General features: G+C 44.0%; 1 protein-coding gene, 1 long non-coding RNA gene and 5 other non-coding genes across 7 annotated transcripts; 4 read left to right on the top strand and 3 right to left on the bottom strand.

The window, feature by feature from the left end:
• Window positions 1-4,040: 4,040 nt before the first annotated feature.
• n-TLcag3 lies at window positions 4,041-4,123 on the bottom strand. The gene has a single exon. It is a non-coding gene; the product is annotated as a tRNA-Leu (tRNA).
• A 545-nt stretch (window positions 4,124-4,668) lies between these two features.
• n-TGtcc2 lies at window positions 4,669-4,740 on the top strand. The gene has a single exon. It is a non-coding gene; the product is annotated as a tRNA-Gly (tRNA).
• Window positions 4,741-5,636: 896 nt separating this feature from the next.
• On the top strand, window positions 5,637-5,708 carry n-TDgtc4. Its single transcript has one exon. It is a non-coding gene; the product is annotated as a tRNA-Asp (tRNA).
• A 3,010-nt stretch (window positions 5,709-8,718) lies between these two features.
• Gm35090 lies at window positions 8,719-9,507 on the top strand. Its single transcript, XR_373703.2, has 3 exons — window positions 8,719-9,005; window positions 9,106-9,213; window positions 9,398-9,507. It is a non-coding gene; the product is annotated as a predicted gene, 35090 (long non-coding RNA).
• n-TNgtt6 lies at window positions 8,722-8,795 on the top strand. Its single transcript has one exon. It is a non-coding gene; the product is annotated as a tRNA-Asn (tRNA).
• Window positions 9,508-12,975: 3,468 nt separating the features above from the next.
• Fcgr4 (Fc receptor, IgG, low affinity IV) lies at window positions 12,976-23,811 on the bottom strand. Its single transcript, NM_144559.2, has 5 exons — window positions 23,718-23,811; window positions 23,189-23,209; window positions 22,587-22,841; window positions 16,939-17,193; window positions 12,976-13,600 (listed from the first exon to the last, which is right to left on the bottom strand). The coding sequence occupies exons 1-5, from the start codon at window positions 23,755-23,757 to the stop codon at window positions 13,422-13,424; spliced, it is 750 nt and encodes a 249-aa protein (NP_653142.2). The 5' UTR covers window positions 23,758-23,811; the 3' UTR covers window positions 12,976-13,421.
• On the bottom strand, window positions 14,608-14,772 carry Gm26110. The gene has a single exon (XR_003949236.1). It is a non-coding gene; the product is annotated as a U1 spliceosomal RNA (small nuclear RNA).
• Window positions 23,812-24,209: the final 398 nt, after the last annotated feature.

The raw sequence follows: 24,209 nt of genomic DNA, 5'->3' as shown, positions 1-24,209 counted from the left end.
AGAAAGAAAGCAATGGCCTTCATTATAGAATCTCCATACATGAGTACCACTCCACTGTCTTCATGGCTTCCTAACTATCCTTCCTCTGCCCCTCTCTCCCCTCCAGCTGGTTCCTTTGCTTCTCATAAGTGGAAGAATTTGAGGCAGGCACATTGAGAGAGTACAGTGCCATGCAGATTGTACTAGAAAAGGGATATGGTTCTCATATGTGATCCTATGGTTAAAAATATATATTGGAAGTTTAGTTTGTTGGCATTGATTGCTCTAATAAGTAGTTTATATTATTGCCTTGTTTGCTTGTTTGTTTTGATGGTTTTGAGATGGCGGGTGGGGGGGGGGTTGTCTTACTATGTTGCCCTGGCTGGTCTAGAACTCACGACGTAGACCAGGTTGGTCTCCATAGATCCTCCTGTCTTTGTCTCCTGAATCTTTGCATGGCTTTAGGAACTGACCTGACAGGAGGCAACAAGGAAATGAAGAAAAGACAAATACACACAGGCACATGGACACCCAGAAAGGCTGTTGTCAGGTGGACTAAACTCTTTGATGGAGAAACCACATCACCAGGCAGTTCAGTGTGTTTATTAATATATACCTGAACAGTGTGAGTAGGGTTATTGCATACAGCTGAACAAGAAGGCAGGTTTAGCGAATCTCGGTAGGAGCAGTCTCTGTAGGGGACAGCCTTCAGGCCATAAACATGCAGGCAGAGAGAGCTGTGGCGTCCATTCTCTTCACACAGTATCACTATCCACACTCAGACCTGAGGAAGGCTTTTCCATCCCTGATCTCTACTCTTCCATGGCTTCTGACATGGCTGTGTCCATGTCAACAGCCCACATTCCTTCATGGCTCCCTCCATGCCCCCCCCCCCCCATTCTTAGTCTGATTATTTTAACCACAACTACGTTTTCCCAGTTCTTCCAAACAGTGAGGACAAATTAAATCATCATAGATGCCCATTACTACGAAATCAAATACTGCTGTCGGTACTTCCTTGCCCAAGTCCCAATTCCTACTCATTGGCAGTTACTTCCAAGTCTTCTTTTCTTTTCAGTAATTTTAGATTAATAGGGGATTTGCAAAGATAATATGGAAAATTACTGCTTGTCTGCCAGCCAGCTTCCCCAGTGTTAAGATGGTACACACGATAACTTACCAAACTTCAGAAAATGTCATTGGATAACTGCTACTAATTAAGCTGTTGACTTTATTCAGGTTTGACATCCTTCCCACTGATGCACCCTTTTTCTGTTACAGAAGTCAATGCTGGATTCCATATTACACTGACATATAATGCGTCCCAAATTCCATATACTCTGTGGCAGTTTCAGTCTTTTTTTTTTTTTTTGTGATCTTAACATTTTAAAAGACAGATTACGTATTTTATAAATAGCCTTTTAATTTTGATTCGTCTGATTTTTTAAAAAGAGTTACTTGTATTTATGTGCTTTTGCGAGCATCAGCCTGAGGAGGCTAGAAGAGGATACTCTTGGAGCCACAGAGCTGCTGGTGAGCTGTCTGATGTGGGTACCGAACAGCGACCAAGAGTACTCTGAACTGCTTAGCCATGTCTGTAGCTCTCATTTGTCTGGTTTAAAACAACATTTTTATTAAGTTTGCTCTGTTATAGGACTGTTATAGTCAACACTCAGAAGCAGAGGAGAGGGTTCCTGTGGTTTTTGAGGCCAGCCTAGTCTACCTAGCAAGTTCTAGGCCAGCTGGAGCTACAGAGTGAGATTCTTTTGTTGTTGTTGTTGTTTTCAAGACAGGGTTTCTCTGTATAGCCCTGGCTGTCCTGGAACTCACTCTGTAGACCAGGCCGGCCTCGAATTCAGAAATCCGCCTGCCTCTGCCTCCCAAGTGCTGGGATTAAAGGTGTGCCCCAATGTCCGGCATTGAGATTCATTTTAAAATAAATAAATAGATAAATGAATGAATTCTTGGACAACTTCACATACATACAGAATGTATTTTGATTATTGCCTCCCACACCATCTCTTATTTTTTTAAGACATCTTTTATCTATCTTCTGAGAATTATATACATGCACAGCCTGTACCTTATTCTATTCCCTCCAAAGGCTCCCCTCCTGCTACCTTTAACAGCCCCCGACACACATCCTCCTCCAGTCTTCATGCTCCCTTCTCCCTGAGTCCACTTAGTACAGTCTGCTGGAATGTCGACTGATCGTGCTGGACTGATCTTGCTCAGGCAACCTTTTGAGGTCATGTCCAACGTCATGTTCAGAAGACAGAGTTTTGCAGCACTCCTCCTTCCTATTCTGTTCCCTATTCTCCAGCCCTTACATTCTGTCCTCTCCCTCCTCCTCAGTGTTCCCTGAATCTTGGGAGGCTGATAAAAATGTTCTGTTTAGGGCTGAACATTCAACAGTCGCATATTTTCAGCATTTTGATCATTTTTGGAGTTTCTGCACTAACTCTTGTTGCCCATTGCTAAAAGAAGCATCTCTGGCCAACGCCGATAGCTCTCAACTGTAAACACAAATATTTAGAAGGCAGTTTGATACATCCACTTAGTAAACAACAGTCGCAGTCCCCCCTAAGGCCTGTCTCCCCTACGTCCATGGGCTTTAACCAGTTTTACAGTACCAATAATGAATTTCCTGTAGAGCAGATCTCACAACTAATCTAAAACTGGCTGGTCGCCCACACTTTTGGTCATGCTGTCGTGATTGTACAATGCACACCCCCGCTTTCTTTCTTTTTTTTTTTTAAACAAAACCTATTTTAAGTGTATAGGCATGTGCATCTGTGTGTCCCTGTGGTCTTAATAACACCTCCTAGCAATATGAAAGCTAGGCAGCAAGGAGTCAATTTCTGGTCACTTCAAAATTGATTTTTTTTTTTTTTAAATTTCCCGAAGCTATAGCATATTGTGTCTTCAGCAATGGAGTCTTACCATATAGCATGGTGGGCAACCAAGATGGGTGGCAATAGCTTCTGGGGCCTCTCTGACTAATAACTCATACAGAGAGAGTCAACCCTGGCATTGAGGCTTTCATTTAATAACACATGTCTTCTCAAACCGTCACATTATAGAACTGGGTGCATCTATCAGAGGTGATGCTACTTTTAATGCTTGCCTCACGTTCCTTTTAAGAATTTTCTGACACGTCTAACATCTTTTTCCTTACATGTCTCTCCTAAGAATGCACCTTGTATTTCTTTAGTTTGAATGCAGTAACTATGTATTCTTTTTTCTTAAGTTATGGTGCCTGACATATTTTAAATGCTTAGATGACACAGAGTGAAAGGTGGCCTCTTGAAAAGACAAAGAAAGAGCACTTCTACATCAGCAGCATCCTGTGAAGAGGATAGGCTAGCTATTCCGAAACTTTAATACACATTCCACTTACCTGGGAATCCTGTAATAGGCGCGTCAGCAGGCGGGAGACACAACTCGAATTCTGAACATCTAATGAGTAGGCTGTCTCACTCTGTTACTTCTTATATCCATTTTACTAGGAAGAAAATAAGCCTCAGAAAGAGCAAATGCTTTTTCAAGAGTCAGAGTCTAGTTGGTCAATGATGGGGAATAGAGCTGTGTCTGACAAACTTTAATTAACCGATCTAAAGCTTCCCAGCCTCACAGTTATGGTCAACTTAACAGCTTTCACTCTTGTCAAAAAGACAATTTCCCCCTCCACCAAGCTTCTCTTAAACTAGAAAGTGTTTCCTTTATGATCTTCTAGAAAGAGGGTGTCATGAAGAGTTTAGGGTGTTTTTTTTTTGTTGTTGTTGTTGTTTTGGCTCGGCTATATGAAATAGCACATTCCCATAAATAGCAAATTACTTAATTAGAATTGGTGGTGGGGTTAGGCAAGGCGATAGAGAGAGAACCTCATGCTTACAAATGTTTGCTAGCATTGGTTCAGCAACGAAAGAGTTGAGATAATTGTAGTAAATTAAGGGATCTTAGGATGGGAATTATTTTATTTATTTTTTTAATTTTCTTTTTTACCAAAAGATACCAATATGAATTATTCAATTATGATGGGAAAAAAAGGAAAAAGTATTTGTCAGAAGTGGGATTCGAACCCACGCCTCCAGGGGAGACTGCGACCTGAACGCAGCGCCTTAGACCGCTCGGCCATCCTGACACATGGTAGTGTGGCTTTCATACATTTTTATAAGGGCTTTAATACCCTTAAATGGCGATGACGCCGCCATCTGTGATTTCTCCAGATAAAAAGAAACACGAACTCTCCGGGAACGTTTTTGCAAAGCAAAACAAGTGAAAGTAGCGGACAGATCTTTCTTATCTCTTACTTCCGCATCTCTTTAAACCTTCCATCATCCATCTCTTCTGGGACCTTTCGGTTTTCTTTTTATCAGAGGGGCCGAGTCAGGCCGCAGATGATCTCTTAGCGACCAGTTCTCCTCCCCACCGGTCGTTCTAAGTCGCTTATGGAACCGGTGCCGGGTGGACTTTGGGAGCTGCCTGGAGGCGCTGAGCGTTTGCGGAGCCTGGAACCGAGAACGTCAGGCGGTGAACAGGGCGAGAAGCGGAGGAAATATTTCCTTCTGGGTTGACGCCGAATTTTCTCACGGAATCCATTTTTAAATTTGCGGAAAACAGATACAAACATGCTCAGTAAATTTCTTCCTTCTATTAAAGAGACGAAACGAAAGCGGTCGCCGTGCTGCGTTGGTGGTATAGTGGTGAGCATAGCTGCCTTCCAAGCAGTTGACCCGGGTTCGATTCCCGGCCAACGCAAAGTTAAAATTTTTTTTATGCTTTCTAATGAAATCAACCCTAAATTTTCCCGTATTAGGTTCTAAAGGTATTTTCATTTCATCTCTTCTGTTTTGGGTTCTTCTGGAATCCAGGATGTTCTGTCAGAATCTCAACCTTGCACAAACAAGGCTCCGTAACTGAGACGCTCAAATTGTAGCCGTCAGTTACTAAACGTTTGAAACTGACCAGTACGTGTAAAAATCGCATTTTAAAATTTTATTTTAATTGAATTAATTAAAAATAAATAATTAATGGAGCCATTAATGAAAAAATTAAATAAAAATGTAAATGGCTACCCATTTCAGCTACTGAAGAACTTAAAGTAGGAAACAGTCATACGTGTATTTTTGATTTATATATTTTTAATGAACTCTATATAGATACTACTTGTTCTTCCTATTAAAATTTGAGTGTAAAATACATTGCCGACTTTGAAGACCAAGAAAAATAATCTAGTTAATAATTTTTTATATTAATTGCATGTTGAAATAATATTTTGGATGTATTAAATTAAATAGGAGTTATTAAACTTATCACGTCTCTCTTTGTTATTGACTAAATTTGTCCTTCGATAATTTCTCACGTGTATATAAAGGACTTGTTTACGTTCACCTGGAGCCCTCTTGCATTTCCTTCCCACTCCTGTGATTCCTCCTTCCAATCTCTTTTTCACTTTCGTGTTTTCTTGGTTTGCTTTGTGACCGGCGGATTTTAACTGGCAACCTGTTCCTTTCTGCTGTTTAAACTGGCTGTTGGAAATTAGCAGATAGATACATTTTTTTTCATGAAAGCAAAATTTTGATAACATCCAAGGACCATGAATAGCTTACAAATATCTTTCTTGAGCAGCTACTTTAGGGAGCCCATCATGGTTGTCCTCGTTAGTATAGTGGTGAGTATCCCCGCCTGTCACGCGGGAGACCGGGGTTCGATTCCCCGACGGGGAGACTAGTGAGTTTTTAATCCATTTTTTATTTTCTATATTTATATCTTTGATTGATCTTCCAATAAAAGAAGGATAATCACTTTTAAAAATAAAGCTCCGAGTTTATATTTCAAGAACCTCTCTCTAACCAAATTAGTGAAAAAGGTGCAGCAGCTATTCAGTATGCGCAGGTTCTTAACCCTACCTGTATCGAGGCTATGGCACTCTCACGCTTTTTAAAACACTGGGCATCACGACGATTCCCATCTTTGCCGCACCATAGGAAAGTGGCTGGACCAAGTTTTCAAGTCTGAATTCTTTTTCACTGCCACACTGCAATTGTGTAGATTTGGGAAACAGCCATCCCTTCTGGCGATGACAGAGAATAACAAAAATGTCCTATCTGAACCTAGCATGGAAAGAGCACTGGTCTGAAGGTCAGGACAGACCCTTTGCAGCACTAAAGTCCGGAGAAGCCAGTTCGGCGCAAGGAAGGATGTGCACTATATAGTCAAAGAATTTGAATCTCAACTCTTTGACCTCAAATTGTTCAATATTCTAAAACTCCAATTTCAGCATTTGTTTTAATCACTTCATTGTGTTAAGCTATATAACGACACCATAATTATCTTAACAAAATTATTCTGACCATTTATTTATTTCCAGTGGATTTTCCCTGTTTTCTATGGTACAGCTCTCTCCTGTCTGTCTCTGTCTGGCCCCCGCCTCTGTGTTGAGACATTATTTTTGAATGGTTCTTTTGAGTGTAAATGACTATATGTGTAAAAGAACCCCACACATAGTATATATTCATTTTGGAGAAAAAAAAAGATATTTGTTTTCCTACACTATGTATTCCTTTCAGAAAAAAATAGAGAATGAATAAATAAATAAAAGGCACCCCACCCTCATCATGAAGGAAACACCTGTTCTCATTTTGCTCAATATTTCTCTGGCATTTATTCTTCCAGTCCAGGGTCTCTTGCATGCTAGGTGAATGCCCTGTTTTGAGCCGCATCTCCAGTTCTCTCGGGTGTTTTGTGTGTGTGTCTGGGGGCGGGGGGGGGAAATGAGTGGAGCACATTTTGAATATAAAGTTGGGATAAAACTGTGCATGTTGCTTGCTATTGATAAGGCTGCGTCTTAGAGCTGCCTCTGCTTCATAGTGAAGTTGAGAGATTACAGAGACTCTGGCTTCCTCCCTCTGCTCACGCACACGTGGCCTCCCCCACTAGAAACACCTGGCACCTGACTGCCGTATTTGTTACAGCGGTGAACTATACTGACGGCATAAGCACCCACAGAACTGCTCGTTCGGTGTTGTACATTTCACGAGTTCCGATGTTAAAACCAAACCAAACCAAACCAACCAAACAAAAACACCTACATGCCTTTTTACTTAGAATTGTTCTATTTCCACAGTTATTGAATGTTAGCTTAAAACATTCCTTCAATCATTTATTTCATTATATGGCTACATTATAGTTTCTTGACTAAGTCTCTCAGTTTCGAACATTTACATTGCTTCCAGTGTTTTTCTGTCCTCTCTGGTGAGAACACTTGTTAATCTCTGCTCATTGCTTAGTCTTTCCTGGATAACGTTCTCTGGCTGTCCTAAAATACTCCTTAGCACAAGCGCAATTCAGATTCATTCTCTCTCTCTCCCCCCCCCCGCCCCCCCCCAAGTTGACTTTCCCTCCTATGACTCTCCTTTCTGGGACTTACTCCTTCAACTTTCAGCCTTTAGAATATTGTATGAAGACTTAGTATCTGTATTTGCTCTACTATATAAAAACCATTTAGAAAGACACCTAATTAATTAGGTGGTACTTAAGTCCTGGTGTACGCTGTGATTCCTGCTATGCTGGCTTTCTTCGGCAGTTTCTTTCTTTGTTGTTTTTGTTCTTTTTAACTGCTTCTTTTCTTTTCCTTTCTTCTCCCTCCTCCTTCTCTTCGATGGCTGTCACACGCAGCCTGGCAGTGGGCAGGCAGGTGCAGCACTGGAGCAATAGCTGAGAGCTTAGATCCAGATTCACAGACATAACCAGAAGAGAGCTAACTGGGAATGGCCTTTTGAAACGACCTGCAAATGACACTCCTCCCTCAACAAGGCTACATCTTCTAATCTTTTCCCAAACATTTCCACCACAATGAGCCTATGGGGCCATTCTCATTCAAACCACCACAAAATCCAAAAAGAAAAAAGAAAAAGAAAAGGTCATGTAGCAAATTATATGTGTGTGTTATATAACAAGTATATAATGCAAAAATACAAAATGTATGCATATGTAATTTCTGCATGTAAGTATCTTTGTTTGTATGAAACCTTTGAAAATGTTGACCTGTGCTTAATCTGTGTTCTTGGAAGAGGCGGCAGAAACAGACTCAAGGAGGTACTAGTGTGTGGAGGCTCCCGAAAGCTCCCGAGACCTGGGCAATACAGAAAATGGCTCATTAGACCGCAGTCCTGATGAGGACCCTTGAACGGAAGGTAGTAGACTAAGGGGAAATGTGCCTTTTGCTATTTGTTTGCAGATGTGTCATCGTTAAGTTACAAGAATTTTAAAATCCCCTGTTTTGCCTGGGTAACCAGTAGACTTCAAGACAGCTGGCATGACTAGTTTTGTTGTAAGAACCCTTAGTACTTTTGTCAGACACGCCTGGAAACGTGGTTGTTACGTTAAAAATAATGAGCTCATGGCTCAGTACTTACGCACGCACATTTGCCTACGTAAATTAACTAGGCCTGCCTGCAACGTTTCTAAACAAATCCAACTTAATTCCCAAACTCTCAGAAATCATTAGTTTTGTATTTCCCAAAGACTATTGGTTCGTTCATCCTCTTATCTCAGATTAAGCGGGTAGAACCTGGACTTGTTCCTTATCAATGTAGGAGATGGTGCCCTTTTTGTTGTTGTTGTTGTTATATTTGCGGTTAGGTTAATTTCTTTGTCAATTCCAACCACAATTCTTGGCAGATAGGCGACCAACATATTCTTTAGTAGGTGACTTGACAGCGTCCTTAAGCATCACCGGTCTCTGTGGCGCAATCGGTTAGCGCGTTCGGCTGTTAACCGAAAGGTTGGTGGTTCGAGCCCACCCAGGGACGGTGGGAATGTTTTGTACCTCGCTATCTCCCCTCCGCTGGCATAGACATAGAAAGCTGATACTCCGTAGGAGTTTGGACGTTCAGCGATACTGATCCGAAGATAACTACTTTTCTTTGTCCCCAGTCACCTTTGCCTGGCTTTCCTTCTTATTTCAGGACTCCTGAATCCGTCCCTGACTGCCGATTCTTGGAGCGTCCATATTGGACCAGGTGCCTCCACTTGCCGCACCTTACTTTCTTCTTAATCTCATCATCACCTACTGGTACCGGAAGAGGTTCCCTTTCTCAGGTCTTTAATTCTCTGCTCCAGAAGCTGCCCCAGAGTCCATCCGTAAACTCCGAACCTGATCAGCGTCTACTCCTTCAATACCTGGTGCTATCTGATCCGTCTTTTTAGCTTGGACAGCGATGTCTTTTTGTAAGTGGCCCCGAGACGGTCCCTTCTCCCTCACTGGCCCTTTTAGACCCAATAGGTCGAACGGCACCTCCTAAACTCACGGTTTGTCTTTTGAATCTTTGTCCTGGACTTGCAGCTCCTTTCTCTTTCTTGCCTAGTAAACTCCCGCTTTCACGCCCTCTCCCGAAATGAACCTCCTCTGCAGGCTTCCAGCCTCCGCTACCTGCCTGTTTTGCCCACGAGAATGAAAGGATGAGAACAACTTGGGATGCGACGGAGTTGTTCACGTGACTTTCTCAGCACCTACTGGCACATTGTAGGTGAGAAAAACAATCACAGAAGACATTTTACTACCCTGGTGTTGTGTTTTATAAAGAGTTAGGAGGGAAGGAATACGTTCGGCGGAGGTGCAGTTAGGTGTCGGGGAAGGGGGTGCCTCCGCGGGCCCATGCCGAGGCATCCCTTCCCCTTGAGGGACCAGCCACACGAAGGTATAGTATAGAATAGAGTTTATTCAGGGCGTAGGGAGGGAAGTTGAGAGGGTAGTAGAGGCAAGAGGAAGGCAGAGAGAAGGAGATAGCAGAGACGTAGAGGCCGGCCCTGAGCACGTGGAGAGAGAATGGGGGAGGGGAATGGAGAGAGGGGGGAGCGGGATGAGAGGATAGAGGAAAAGCAAGAAGGCAAGAGAGACCGGAGGGGGGTGAGCAGCCTCTTTTATAGTGAGTCAGGCATACCTGGGCTGTTGCCAGGTAACTGTGGGGCGGAGCCTAGACAAAATGCTAACACCCGGGACCCCAACTTGGTCTTGGGTTATGTATGCACACACTCTTGCTATAATGCACTAGATGGTCCGGTTCTTACATGTTAGTACTCTGGCACACTTACCTATCTCCAAACAACACTCAGAGAGTAAGCTCAGAACTCTCCCACCCCCAACCCACACTGGGCTCTAATACTCAGTCTGTGAATAATAACGTAAGTCTCCCTAGCCCTGGCAACAATCAATTTTAAATAGTTTCTAATATTCGTGTGTATTTTCAGTGTATCTGGGTATGAAGAGCAGAAGAGTGTACGCAGCTTGAATAGGTTTGGGATATATGCCAATGCCCTTAATAACCTTTTACAGACACTCTGATATTTACCATCTTATGCCTAGGCACAATAGGGAGTACATATGACAAAAATCAGATGCATTATGGGAAGGGACATAGAAACAGAAAAGCTGATTTTTATAGTCCCAGTCCCTCTTCTAATTCTTAATACGATGACTTTGGTCACCAAGTGTCTTCACTCTCTGGCCATTCCTTTCTGTGAACTTGTCGTGGACTCTTAACACATTTTTTTCCCCAATTCAGATGCAGAGCTAGCTATATTTCTTCACTTAGCTTGACACAAGTCATTTGCTATCTTTTCAAACCTCCCCCCCTACCCCCTACCCCAGTGGCCCAGAACTGACCAATGTCCTAGGCAGACACATTAAGATATTTCAATATTACATGATTTCAGACCATCCCAGCTCCGACGGAGCCTTCCCTGAACAACTCAAGCTGATGTCACAGATGCAGCTTCCTATTCATTCCCTTACTTGTAGCTTCTGGTCTAGGAAGATAGTCTTATCTCTGGTCTAAGATGGTGATGCCTCCCTGGTCTGCCCTAGACTCCTCCGTTCTTTCTTTCTCTTTTAGATTTATTGTATTTTATGTATATGAGTATTTTGCCTGTATGTGTATTGTTAGTGCCTAGGTAACTGTTACCTATCTAAGCTTGCCATTTTGTACTGTTGCTTCTCCTGTTACTAGGAAACTTTCTAATGCCAAGTTGATCACATATTTTGCCATGTTCTGTGCCCCTGGAAACCAATCAGGAGAGAAGACGGTAGAACTGCTTTGTATAGTTACCCACAATAAGCTTGAACCTGAACCTGAACCAACCACCCAGCAGCACTTCCTACACCTGTGTATGAGCTTTTATGCTATTAGCCTTTATAAGCTGACCCTGGATGGACCCCAACATAAGAGACACCTGCATCAACATAGGAAACTATTTGGAGTATGGTCTAGTAAAGTTTAAATTCCCAAGACCTCCCTGAAAACTGATATCCCACTTGGCAGAATGAGACATGTATGTGGGTAACTGGCATCCTCGTTGGCAAGTTACAAGTCCTATCCTGGTAAAGAAGTTAAGACATGAATGTTAGACAAAGCAAGTCCCCTGCCACAGCTGAATACCAACCAACGGGAGCAGGATAAGTGTACAACACAGACATGTCCCTAAGGAAGTACGATATCCCTAAATCCTAATAGGTGAAGTAACTTGGCACACAGATGTTTGTAGATTTGGGGCTTAAAAAAATCATGTAAGATCTTAACTAGGGGTCATGGTTCAGTTCCTGAATCAAGACTATGGCCCTGGTCAGCCAGTCTTGAGGCTTATGCTCAATAAGCTACCCTTGTCTGACTGAGATCGGTGTTTGTGTGGCTTGAGAGGCGATTCCTGGACCTCAGCAATATGCATACTACATTTGTGCTTGGAGCCTGGTGCCAATGGAGGTCAGAAGTGGGTACCAGATCCCTTAGAACTGGGGTTATAGATGGTTGTAAACTACTATGTGGGGTCTGGGGATTGAAACCAGAGCCTTCCCAAGAACAGCCAATGCTCTTTGATGGGTCATTTCTCTAGCTTCCTCCCTTACTCTTTGCAATAAAACAAATATTTGACATGGAGCTGGAGAGATTACTCAGTCATTAAGAGCATCTCTTGCAGAGTCATTAGGTTGGGTTCCCAGCATCCACATGGTGGCTACCAACCATCAGTAACACCAGTTCAAGGGCATCTGACTCTCTCTTCTGACCTCTGAAAACACCAGGGCCAAGTGTGATGTGTATGCATACATGAAGGCTAAAAACACTCATACACATAAAAATAAATAAATCTAAAAAAAAGTTATGGTTTCTTACATGTATACAGTATAGTTTGGTCATTCTCTGTAGGAGAAGAGGCAGGCATGACTGACAGACCACTTGGCATACTGTGCCTTTACATTAGAAGCATGGTACACCATGCCCCAGAAGTCAGAACACTGAATTGTGGGTAGCATGAGTAGCCAGTAGCTGGCCTTCAGTGGAGTTTGCACTCTCTAGGGCTTCTTTAATGTACATCTTCTGCATAGAGATCCTGGCAGTAAGCACCCTCACTGTCCAATCCGACGTAAGGTGCTAACCAATCATGCCCAATAGGCTTCCACTATACAAGTGGTTGCTCACGTGCAAAAAAAAGCAGATGCTGTTCTCTGAGACCGGCTTCAAAGTGGATTATCTCTGCACCCTCTACCTACCCGTTGGCACCCTACTCATTGGCATTGCTGTCTTGTCAGGGGATGCCCTGGTAATGACAGCAACCTTCACCCTCCGTTACCCTCTTTTATGGCCTCCCACTCCCACAGAGACCCCTCTTCTTCTGAACAAGTCCCTCTCCTGCTCTCTTTAGAGTCTTGTTTGTTTCCCACTGAGTTTAGTTGAGGTTACTTGCGTGCAAACAGGTGGTGGGTTATGACCACTTACCAGAGCTACAAGTGAAGAAAGGGACTTCCCTCCCCCAGATATTATCAACCGGCTCTGCTCAGGGAGGGGTGCTACCTCCCCTTCCCCAGCTCTTAACTGTTTACTTCATGAGTTCAGCTGCACTGCCTAGGTCCGCAGGACTTCCCACACTCTGGAGGAAATCTGGGGGTTCCCAGAAGGCAACCAGACCCGAGGAAGACACAGAAAAGCTGCTGCACTGGCTCAAGCAGCCATTCCCTTTTCGACAGAAGTTTATTTAGGAGCAATGGCTAAGCACGGAAAGGATCGCCATCGCCACCCAGAGTCCAGGCTGCTGCTTTGCTCTAATGGAATGTTTGGGGCAGAGAAAGTGTAAAATTCTGAAGAATCGCTTCTTGGGAGGGTAGCTGCGTGCGCATTGCTGTATCACTGTTGGTCCTTGAAGACCTCAGGCTTTCCCTTTCCCCTGAGATAGTCCATTGGAGAGAGACAAACAAACAAATGAACATACAACACCAAAAAACAAAACAAAACAAACAAACAAACAAACAAAAAACAGTTGGGGAAGGGGCCTTTGTATTATTTCTGCTGCTCAAAGCATGGTGACCAATGCAGCTGGTGAGGTTGCAAGCTCCCAGGGAGGCTCATGGGTTCTACACCATTGCTCTTATCATCGCATGCGATAAGAGCTCACTTGTCCTGAGGTTCCTTGCTCCATTGAATCTTGGGTTCCTCATAGTCAGCCACAGGACTTTGAAGACCCCTCCGCACAGAGAAATACAGCACTGTGTCTATTGCAAACAAGAGTCCTATCAGCAGGCAGAATGTGATTTGATGCCACGGTGGAAACATGGATGGAGACCCTGGATCTAGGAAGAGAATTGAGAGACAAGAAAGATGGCTGTCATTAAGGCAGGGGTTTGGAGGAAACAGAGAGATCAACACCATCAGATTGCCTCTGACACCCGCTGGGAACCAGGTCCAGGGAATAGAAGGGAGAGCCTGGGAGAATTCTTTGCTCCTCCTCTCACCGATTTCCCACCTCAGTGCAACCTGAGAGGAGCTCAGAAGCTCAGATGCTTAGTCACAACTCCTGCTTGTTTGATGGTGATGCCACAGAGAGGGACTGGCAAGGTATGTTGTCTACAGGAGTCATATGACAGCTGTGCGGTTCTCTCTCTCTCTCTCTCTCTCTCTCTCTCTCTCTCTCTCTCTCTCTCTTTTTAAAAACAGGGTCTCATTATGTAGCTCTGGCTGGTCTGGAACTCACTGTGTAAAGCAGATTGTCTTCCAACTCAAAGATCCACTGCCTCTGCCTCCTGACTGCTACTATTAAAGATGTGGACTATCGCTGGGCGTGGTGGCGCACGCCTTTGATCCCAGCACTTGGGAGGCAGAGGCAGGTGGATTTCTGAGTTCGAGGCCAGCCTGGTCTACAAAATGAGTTCCAGGACAGCCAGGGCTATACACAGAAACCCTGTCTCGAAAAACCAAAAAAAAAAAAAAAAAAAAAAAAAAAAAAGATGTGGACTATCTCAGGGAAAAGGGAAAGCCTGGGGTTTTCAGGACCAACAGTGAAGCAGCAGGGAGCACACAGCTGTCCTCCCAAGAAACAACGTTTCAGTCCAGCTCAATATAGATATTTTTAATTTAACCATTTTTGTTTTGATTTTATGTGTATGGGCATTTTGCCCACATTATATTGGTGCACTAGCTTCATGCCTGGTGCCCACAGAGGCCAGAGAAAGGATGTCAGATTCCCTGGAACTGGAGTTAAAATTGACTGGGAATCAAATCCAGGTCCTCTGGAAGAGCAGCTAGTGCTCTTAACCACTGAGCAATCTCCCCAGGCCTGGGCTTAATTTTTTTTTTTTTAAAGGGGAGAGCACGAACACAGTCCCCCACTACCACAAATTATGCAGTCGAGTTTCCCGCATTTGGGGAAATCGCAGGGGTCAGCACACCCCAAAGTGCAATGGGTGAGCCTCGCCCTGGGAAAGCCACCTTCGTGATCATGGTATCTCTCCTGCCAGGTAAGTATTTAATATTTTTTAATTAAAAATTATATACATGAAGTGTGTGTGTGTGTATGTGTGTGTGTGTGCTTTTGTGCTCATGCACATGTGTGTATATGCGTGCATTTGTGTATCTATGTATGGGTATAAGTGAGTGTGTATGTATGTTTATATGTGTGTGTGTTTGTGTGTGCTTGCATTTGGAGATCAGAGGATAACCTTGGGTGTCATCCTCAGAAATGCCATTCACTTCCTCTAGACAATATTTTGGTTAGATTTTACTGTCAATATAACACAACCTAGGGTCACCAGGGAAGAGGAAACCTCAGTTGAGTCATTGCCCAAGTCAGTGTGTCTGTGAGAAACTGAGATGATGGCTGTGGAGAGGCCAGCCCACTGCGGGCAACACCATTCCTAGGCAGGCAAGCTACAAAGAGAACTAGCTGAGCATGAGCCAGACAGCAAGGCAATGAGCAATGTCCTTCCATAGTTTTTGCTTCAGTTCCTGCTTGAGTTCCTGCCCTGACTTTTCTCAGTGAAGGACTATATGCCCTAGAAGTATAAGATGAAATAAACCCTTCCTCCCCTAAGTTGTTTTTGGCCGTAGCGTTAATTACAACAGAAAGCAAACTAATACAGAAAGGGTCTTTCATTGGCCTAGAGCTCATTACCTAGGTTAAACGGGAATTACCCAGGATCCCTTGTCTCTCCCTTCCCAGGCCTGGGACTACTAATGTGCCACCGAACGCGACATGCTATGTGGCTCTGGGGCTCTGGCTCAGGCCCTCATGCTTGTGAGGTCCTGAGCTAGCTTCGCAGCCCGAGCTGCATTTGTTGTCTGTCTGTTTGAGACAGGGTCTTATATGTGTCCCTGGCTAGTCTGAAACTCATTTATACAGACCTGTCAGGCCTTCAGGTTACAGAGATCCACCTGCCTCTGCCTCATAGTGCTGGGATTAAAGGCGTATGCTACCAAGCCTAGCCCAGTTTTAATTTTAATTTTTACTTTAAAGATATTTATTTATTTATTTATTTATTTATTTATTTATTATTTACTTGTTTATTTATTTTGTTCAGGCATGTGTATGTGCACCGCATTCATGAAGTTCCCTGGCAGGTGAGAAGAGGCATCAGATTCCATGGAACTGGAGATATGGATGGTTGTGAGCCACACTATGGGTGCTTGGTATTGAACTCGGGTCCTCTGCAAGAGCAGCAAGTGCTCTTAACCACTGAGTCATCTCTCCAGTCCTCTAACTTTTAATTTTGATATAATTTTAAACTATGAGCAAACGTACCTGAATACCATAAAGAACTCTCACATGTCTTTTACTTAGATTCTCTAATTGTTTTCATTTGACTTGTTTGCTTTATCATCTGGTCTTTCCTCCTAACTTTTTGTGGTAGTTTGAATGAGAGTGGCCCCCAAAGGCTCATATACTTGAATGAGCCTAGTTGTTCTTCCCTAATTGGTGGAACTGTTTTGGAAGGATTAGTGGGTGTGGTCTTGTTGGAAGAGGTATATCACACGGTTGGGCTTCAAAAGCCCAAACCAGACCGAGTCTCTCATTCTCTCTGCCTGCTATATGAAACATAGCCTGTGGAGAAGATGTAAGCTCTCAGCTACAGCTGTAGTGCCATGCCTGCCTGCTCTGTGTTCCCCACAATGATGATCATGGACTTACTCTCTGAAACGATAAGCAAACCTCCAATTAAATGCTTTCTTTTATAAGTTGCTTTAGTTCAGGTGTCTCTTCATAGCAATATAAAAGTAACAAAGACACCCTTTGAGAGTCCACATCTGTGCCAGATTAAGATTTTTTTTTTTTTTGTTTTTTTTCAAGACAGGGTTTCTCTGTGTAGCCCTGGCTGTCCTGGAACTAGATCTGTAGACCAGGCTGGCCTCGAACTCAGAAATTCGCCTGCCTCTGCCTCCCAAGTGCTGAGATTAAAGGCATGCGCCACCATGCCCTGCTTCAAATTAAGATTTTAAAGACTCTTGCTGCCAATCCTAACCACCTTAGTTAGTTCAATCCCCAGGACTCATGCTGGAAGGAGAGAACTGACTTCTAAAAGTCTTCTGGCCTCCATGAGCTCACTGTGGCACATGCACACAATAAATAAATGTGATGATGATGATGACGATAACATTAAACCCTAGCATATTGTAAAAGGATCTGAAGAACTCTTACCGCCTAGGCTTATACGAAAGGATGCTGAAGATTTGTTGTTGTGTCCAATGAGCCCTCTGCAGAAGTAGGAGCCACTGTCATTGTGTGTAGCTTTTGGAATGAGTAATTCAGAATTTTCATGGAAATACTTCTTGCCTTTGCCGTTCTGTAAATAGGTGACCTTCCGTACAGGTCTGTTTTGCCAACTGTGGCATCTCAGATGAATGGGGTCCCCCTCCTGGAACAGCCACTTAGTGGTCTGAAGCAATAGCCAGCCTAAAAGACAGAGAAATCTCAGTCAGGTAAATGGTATTTTTGTTTTGTTTTTCCAGACAGGTTTTCTCTGTGTAGCCCTGGCTGTCCTAGAACTTTATAGACCAGGCTGGCCTCAAACTCTGGGATCAGCCTGCCTCTGCCTCCCAAGTGCTGGGATTGAAGGCCTGCGCCACCACTGCCCAGCCAAGAAGTCTCAGTCAGGAGGGTGAATTCTGAATGTGGATCTCTTCTGCAGGGCAAGGTTATCACCCCATCCTAGAAGCAATGGAAATCCAGGCTGAGAATTGTCCTACATTCTCAGATCACACATGACCTTTAGTCTAAAGAAGAAGACATGTACACACACCACACACACATACACACACACACACACACACACACACACACACACACACACAGAGACAGAGAGACAGAGAGAGACACACAGAGACACACACATACACACAGAGACAGAGAGACAGAGAGAGACACACAGAGATACACACACACACATACACACAGAGACAGAGAGACAGAGAGAGACACACAGAGACACACACATATACACACAGAGACAGAGAGACAGAGAGAGACACACAGAGACACACACACACACAGACACACACACACACCACACACACACACAGACAGAGAGACAGAGAGAGATACACAGAGAGACAGAGAGAGGCAGAGAGAGACACACAGAGCTACACACACACACATACACACAGAGACAGAGAGAGACAGAGAGAGACACACAGAGAGAGAGAGAGAGAGAGAGAGAGAGAGAATGAGAGAATGAGATCTACAACGAAGGAGAAGAGAAACAAAGTTGAGGATATCTGCAGAATTCCTATATGCTGGGCTTACATTCAGCAGGTAATAAGGACACAGTATTTCCAAACCAATTATATTTAAAAATGGGTTTCTAAGTCAGGTGGTGTAGTGCATGCCTTTAATCCCAGTACTTGGGAGGCAGAAGCAGGCTGAGCTCTGTGAATTCGAGGCCAGTCTGATCTACAGAGTGAGTTCCAGGACAGCCAGGGCTACATAGAGAAACCCTGTCTCTAAAAAACTAAACCAAAGCCAAAATCAAAATAGGCTTTCTACATTTTTTTTTTTAAGTTAGATTTTAAGAGATACAGGGATGTTGAGAGTCCCTGCAGTGGTCAGGATCAGGAGAGTAAGTGTTCATAGGAGTGGCTGCAACAAAGGTATAGGAGGCCTCAGTATGAAAGTCGGAAGGAGAGAAGTGGGGGCGGAGGGCAGGGAGAGAGAAGGGCGAGCTGTTGTCATTTCTGGTTCTGAAAGGTTGTGGGGCCTCAGCCTTTGACCATGACTAAGCAAGGCCTTCACGAGAGAAAGGAAGGCCAGGGTACCATTCCCACAATGATCTCAGGTGATCAGATTTCACACAGTAGGGCTGTGAAGTCAAGTGGGACGGAGCCTGGGGAAATACACGTCAGATAAACACTGATAGCAGGTGACAATATTATCAGGATCATGTTAAGTGCACAGAAAGGAAGGTGTGTGTGAAGATTAATGGGAGTTTACCCTGGGGGGACTGGGAGCAGAGGTTATTAAAATGCTCTTTTCCTATTAATTTTTGAAATATAACCCAAGTGACATTAGTAGTAAGAACAAAGACAAATATACTGTGGGTTTTAAATTTTAGTGCCCAGAGATAAACAAAATTGGTGGACATTTTGGTGGGGATTCTTCACCAGGAAGAGTCGTCAAACTGAGGGAAATTTTCTATTATTTAATGAGTTAGATCATTTATCAGCCAAGGCAGTATACAAGAAGCAGAGGAAAGAACATTAGGAGTTTAAAGGCTAGCTTGGACTATATAGTGAGTTCCAGGCATCTCTGGACTACGTGGTACCTATTACCAAAAAAAAAAAAAAAAAAAAAAGCCCCTAACATAAACTATAAACTATAAACAAGCTATATTGGTTATCAAAAATACCATGCACCTGTTTAGCTGCTTACCTTTTCAGCTAAGGAGTATATTGCAGATATGGATATAGCATAGTTTTGGGGGTGATATTCTTTTATTAAAATAGTGTGATATATTTGTTTCTCTCTCTCTCTCCCTCCCTCTCTCTCTCTCTCTCTCTCTCTCTTTTTGGAATTTTTGAGACAGGGTTTCTCTGTCCTGGAACTCACTTTGTAGACCAGGCTGGCCTCGAACTCAGAAATCCGCCTGCCTCTGCCTCCCAAGTGCTGGGATCAAAGGTGTGTGCCACCACCACCCGGCTATATTTGTTTCCTAAGCTGTGGTCTCCTGATGTCAAGGTTGTCTTGCGCTTGCTTCGTACAGCCAAGGATGGTCCCATGCCCCTTGATCCTCCTTCTCTGCCTCCTAAGAGCTGGGGTCATAGGTGTGTTCCACAGCAAAGGCTGGGGGAACATTCTTGTTTTGTCTGTCTTGCTGCAAACATAACTAATATGCAAACATATATTCATTCAGCAAACACATGACAGACATTTTACACTGGGGATATTCAGATTTCTGCCCTGTATGGTCTCTAACCTTACAGAACCTATAGTCTAGAATGTAGAAATATATTCTGAACATTATACTGCAGTGTGGTATGTTCTACAATGAGCTAAGAGAGAGGGATTATAGAGCCAGTGAGATAATAATAATAATAATTATATTCTATCCAAAGAAGATACAGAGCATAAGCAAAGGTGAATCTGGCCCTAAAGGAAAATCTGGGGTTTCTTGATTGATTTAATGCTCATGGCCACAGCCTCTCGCAGTCCTTGTTAACTAGATAGTCAACGCCCATTTCTAGAGCAAAGTCAAGCCAAACTACTTAGAGTTAAATTTTCTTTTTAGCTTTTTTTTTTTTTTTTTTTTTTTTTGAGACAGGGTCTCACTATGTAGCTTTGGCTGTTCTGGAATTTACTGTGTAGACCAGGCTAGCCTCAATCTCGCAGAGATCCCTCTGTTACCGCCTCACGAGTGCTAGGTTTAAAGGCATAAGCCACCATGCCTGTCTCTTGACTTCTATTATTTTAAAAAAGGTACACGTGTTGGGCTGGAGAGATAGCTCAGTGGTTAAAAGATCCTGAGTTCAATTGCCAGCAACCACATGGTGGCTTACAACCATCTGTAATGGGATCTTATGTCCTCTTCAGGTGTGTCTGAAGACAGCTACACTGTTCTCACATACATAAAGTAAATAAAAATCTTAAAAATAGAAATGTTTATGTGTGTGTGTGTGTGTGCCTGTACTCCTGTACCATGCCGTGTTTGTAGAGATGAAAGAACAATTTACAGGTGTGTGTTCTTTCCTTCTGAGTTCTAGGGACCGAACCCAGGTTTATCTGGGTTTAGCAGTAAGCACCTTTATCCACAGAGCTACCTCCCCTGCCCTAAGACTTGATTTTCCTATTGCCTTCTTTCAGTAATCCCCCGATTTATTCACTCTTAGATAGCTGTCTTTCAGCCAACAAGATAATTGATGTTGAAGCTCTGCACAGTGAGATCTGTGCAGTCTAGGTGGATAGTTAGAGGCAAAGGAGACACAAGAACCTGCTTGGGAGGCCCAGTTCACTGGGACCCTGATGTAGACTCCCTTGTTAGCCCTGCCCCACCCTCTCACACTGTACAAATGGGTCAGTTGTGTAAATAGAGTCAGGCTGACAGTATGTGATGTGATTCCAAGGATGCTAGGAAAGATCTATGCCTGAAAAAGTAGTTCTCTTAACCTGCTCTCAAACTAGGATGCTGTTCATTGACACACACACATGTCCATCCTATGATAAATGTGATTTTCAACCTGTGTGTGGGTCAAGTGCCTATCTGGGTAGATATCAGATATCCTGCATATCAGTTCCATGTTATGAATCATTACAACTCATAACAGTAGCAAAATTACAGTTATGAAGTAGCAATGAAATAATTTTATGCCTGGGGGTCACCACAACACGGGGAACTGTATCAAAGGGTCGCAGCATTAGGAAGGCTGAGAACCACTGATGTAAAGGGTGAGTGTATAGATACCTCCACACTGCCACGTCAAGGACCCAGACCCATAGAAAATGGCGAGGCCCTCTTTGGAGTGAGGCTTAGAGGAATGGTCCAGGTGTGGGTGTTGATAGTACGTGCAGAAAATGTCCACTGTATCTCTCTACCATTGGATGTTTATAGCCTAAAGACTGTCTGTCCCCTACAGAGACTGCTCCTACTGAGATTAGCTAAACCTGCCTCAGTAATCTCTATTTAACAATATACATACATACAGACAGACAGATCCAGATCCAGATATAGATATCTCTGTGTTTAGCTGTATGAAATGACCCCAATTCCTTGTTTAGCTGCATGCAGTAATTCCACTCTCTTTTCAACTGTAGCTAGTAAACGTGCTTAGCTTCCTGGGGCCTGGGGCTTTGTCAGCGAGCTGGACTCTCTGATCCAAGATTTTCTGTGTGTCGGTGTGTATTTATCTTTTCCTTATCACCTTGCCTCCTTAGACAGATCCGTCTCTCATGCTAGAAGGGGCCAAGTGTAAGTTACCACGTAAGTTCCAGCATGGCATCGATGGGAAGATAGTACAGACAGACACTGGGTGACAGGTTATTAAAGATCTGAAACTGAGTATTGCTGGGCTGTCTTGGACCTGCCAACTCCCAAATAAGGACATAGAGATTTATTAATATTTCTGAAAGCCTAGGCAATATAGCTTGGCTGGGTCTCAGCTAGCTCATACAGACTAACCCCGACTATTCCTGGCCCATGTCCTACAACGTGACCAGTTACTTATCACTCAGTCCTGGCACCAGTTCCTTCTACCCCAATGTCAGGCTCCCTGGCCCTAAATCTTCCCACAGTTCCTATCTCTGCCTCCTCTCCTGCTTTGCTTTCGTCCATTGGCTCTTTATTAAGCCAATCAAAGGGAGGGAGTAAGTTTGCAAAGTACTGAGGCCGGTGACGAGCCCTAAGAATAATGGTATCAAAATCCAGGCAGTAATCAGCTCTCTGCGGGTACAGACATCAACATTTGAAGAATACAAAGACAACATTACACAGAGCGCAAAAACATTACCCCAGCAGAGGAGGACCGCTGTTTGGCCTTTTAGATGAGCAGGAGTGTAATATCTTAGGGATAATATATGAGAGGGAAACTGAGGTTCTAGGAACATAGTCTAATGAATGAATATGGAGCATGTCCTGATATCAGAGCGCGTGTTTATGTTGTATGTGTTCTGTGAAAACGCCAATTCCTGGAGTCGTTAGATACCATCCTGAACGCACTGCAGGAGTTTGATGCTCTGCGGACTTATAGCCAGAACTAGAGTTCTACCCCCATCCGAGGCACCGCGTGTCACCCTACCACTATTAATCCAAACCATACTGGCTTCCTCCAAATAATTCAGGCCCCTCTTTCCCTTCAACTCACCCATATGGACCTCTAGTTGCACTGGGTCACTGATCGTGGAGAGGGCTGTCTGGCACCTGTACATTCCACTGTCCTTAACTCTGGCACTTTGGATGACATAGTTGGCATCCTGGTGTGGGATGAGGCTTTCGTTATGGAACCACTTGATAGAATTGTCCTCGGGGGAGAAAGTGCCTTGGCATCTGAGGGTCACGCTGTCTTCCTCAAGCACCCTGACCCACTTGGGGTCTAGGTTCACCACAGCCTTTTGGAGACCTGATGAGGAGTCAAGAGAATGTGGAGTGAGGACACAGGAATGGGCCCTAGCCTGGTACTCCCAGGGTAATACAGGCAGAGGGAACCAACCGCAGTGCTCTCAGCTGGTCTATGACTCATTCTTTGTGTATCTAGGCAGGGAAGCACTTGGCCCCAATTTTGACCTTTTCTGTAGCTGGAGAAAAATTGGCCGAGGTACTAGGGTCGATCCTGACTGTGTTAGGGTATTGCTCCTAGCCCCCAGACCCTGTCTCCACATCAGACACCATACAATAGTCCTTTCCCAACTTCCTGGGGCCTTTGTGTGTATTTCCCTCCATCAATCTAAGACTCGGAGGCAAACTCACCAGCTTGAATGCCAGAGAAAGCTGCAAGAAAAAGAAAGGCATGAGTCAGATGCTAAGCAGCGAGACTCCCTTCCACCTTCCCTCCGGCTGTTCCTTCTCTTCTCTAAGGCCTGGGCCTGTGCTTCAGGAAACTCAAATCCTAGTTTTTGTCATTGTTTCCTTTCTCCTTGTTCCCTGTTAAAACTGTCAGGTTAAAAGTAACCATCGCATTTCCCTAAATCAAGCCACAGAAACCACCTTAACCTAAACCCGGCCTGGAAAGAGATGCTAGGATGTCAGCAAGCATAAACCTTAGGACCACCTAGTTCTTGCTCTTCAATTTACACTTAGGGAAATGGGGACCCAAACCGATGAACTCACAGTCCCCTCCTCACGAAGCACAAATCAGGGCTTATCTCTAACAGTCTGTCTTAGGAGTTAAATCCAGGCCCATAGTGGGGGTTCTATGCCTGACCTGAAACTTGGGAGGTCTCTGCTGAACGAAGGTCACCATAAGTTTGTACCTTCATCTAGACTGAGTCCCACTTACCTGTAAGTACCAGAGCTGTTGGTAGTAGTAGCTGCCACATGCTGCTGAAGCAGATAGAAAATGTCACCACAGATATCCGGAACCCTTAAGGGCCCTATTTGACTAGAAGAGAGGAAGTAAATAGCCTTACCCCCAACCCCCCAGTCCATCTCACCAGTTTCCTTTTCCAGAAACACCATCTGATTCCTGACTGTGGGCTCTGATGGGTGAGCCCTGTGGTAGGGCAGGGACAGGAGGGAGAGCCCCAGGAAAACATACCAAGGGGGATAGAACCACTTGTTCTGTGTAGATCAGAGCTGAGCACCCGGGGACACACAGAGAGTCTATCAGAGGATACTCTTCATAGAATCAAAGCTCCCAGGGCCAAGAATGGAACATGACTCTGTCGATGGCCTTCATAGCAAGGGCCATGTCCCAGGGGTCCCTTGGTTCTATCTCAGAATTTATCACTGTCCTGCCTGGCCCAGACCCATCTGCATGCAGGCAAGGGTC

This window comes from Mus musculus, chromosome 1, assembly GCF_000001635.26.
Source record: "Mus musculus strain C57BL/6J chromosome 1, GRCm38.p6 C57BL/6J".
NCBI lineage: Eukaryota > Metazoa > Chordata > Mammalia > Rodentia > Muridae > Mus > Mus musculus.
This window is presented reverse-complemented; position numbering and strand designations above follow the sequence as displayed.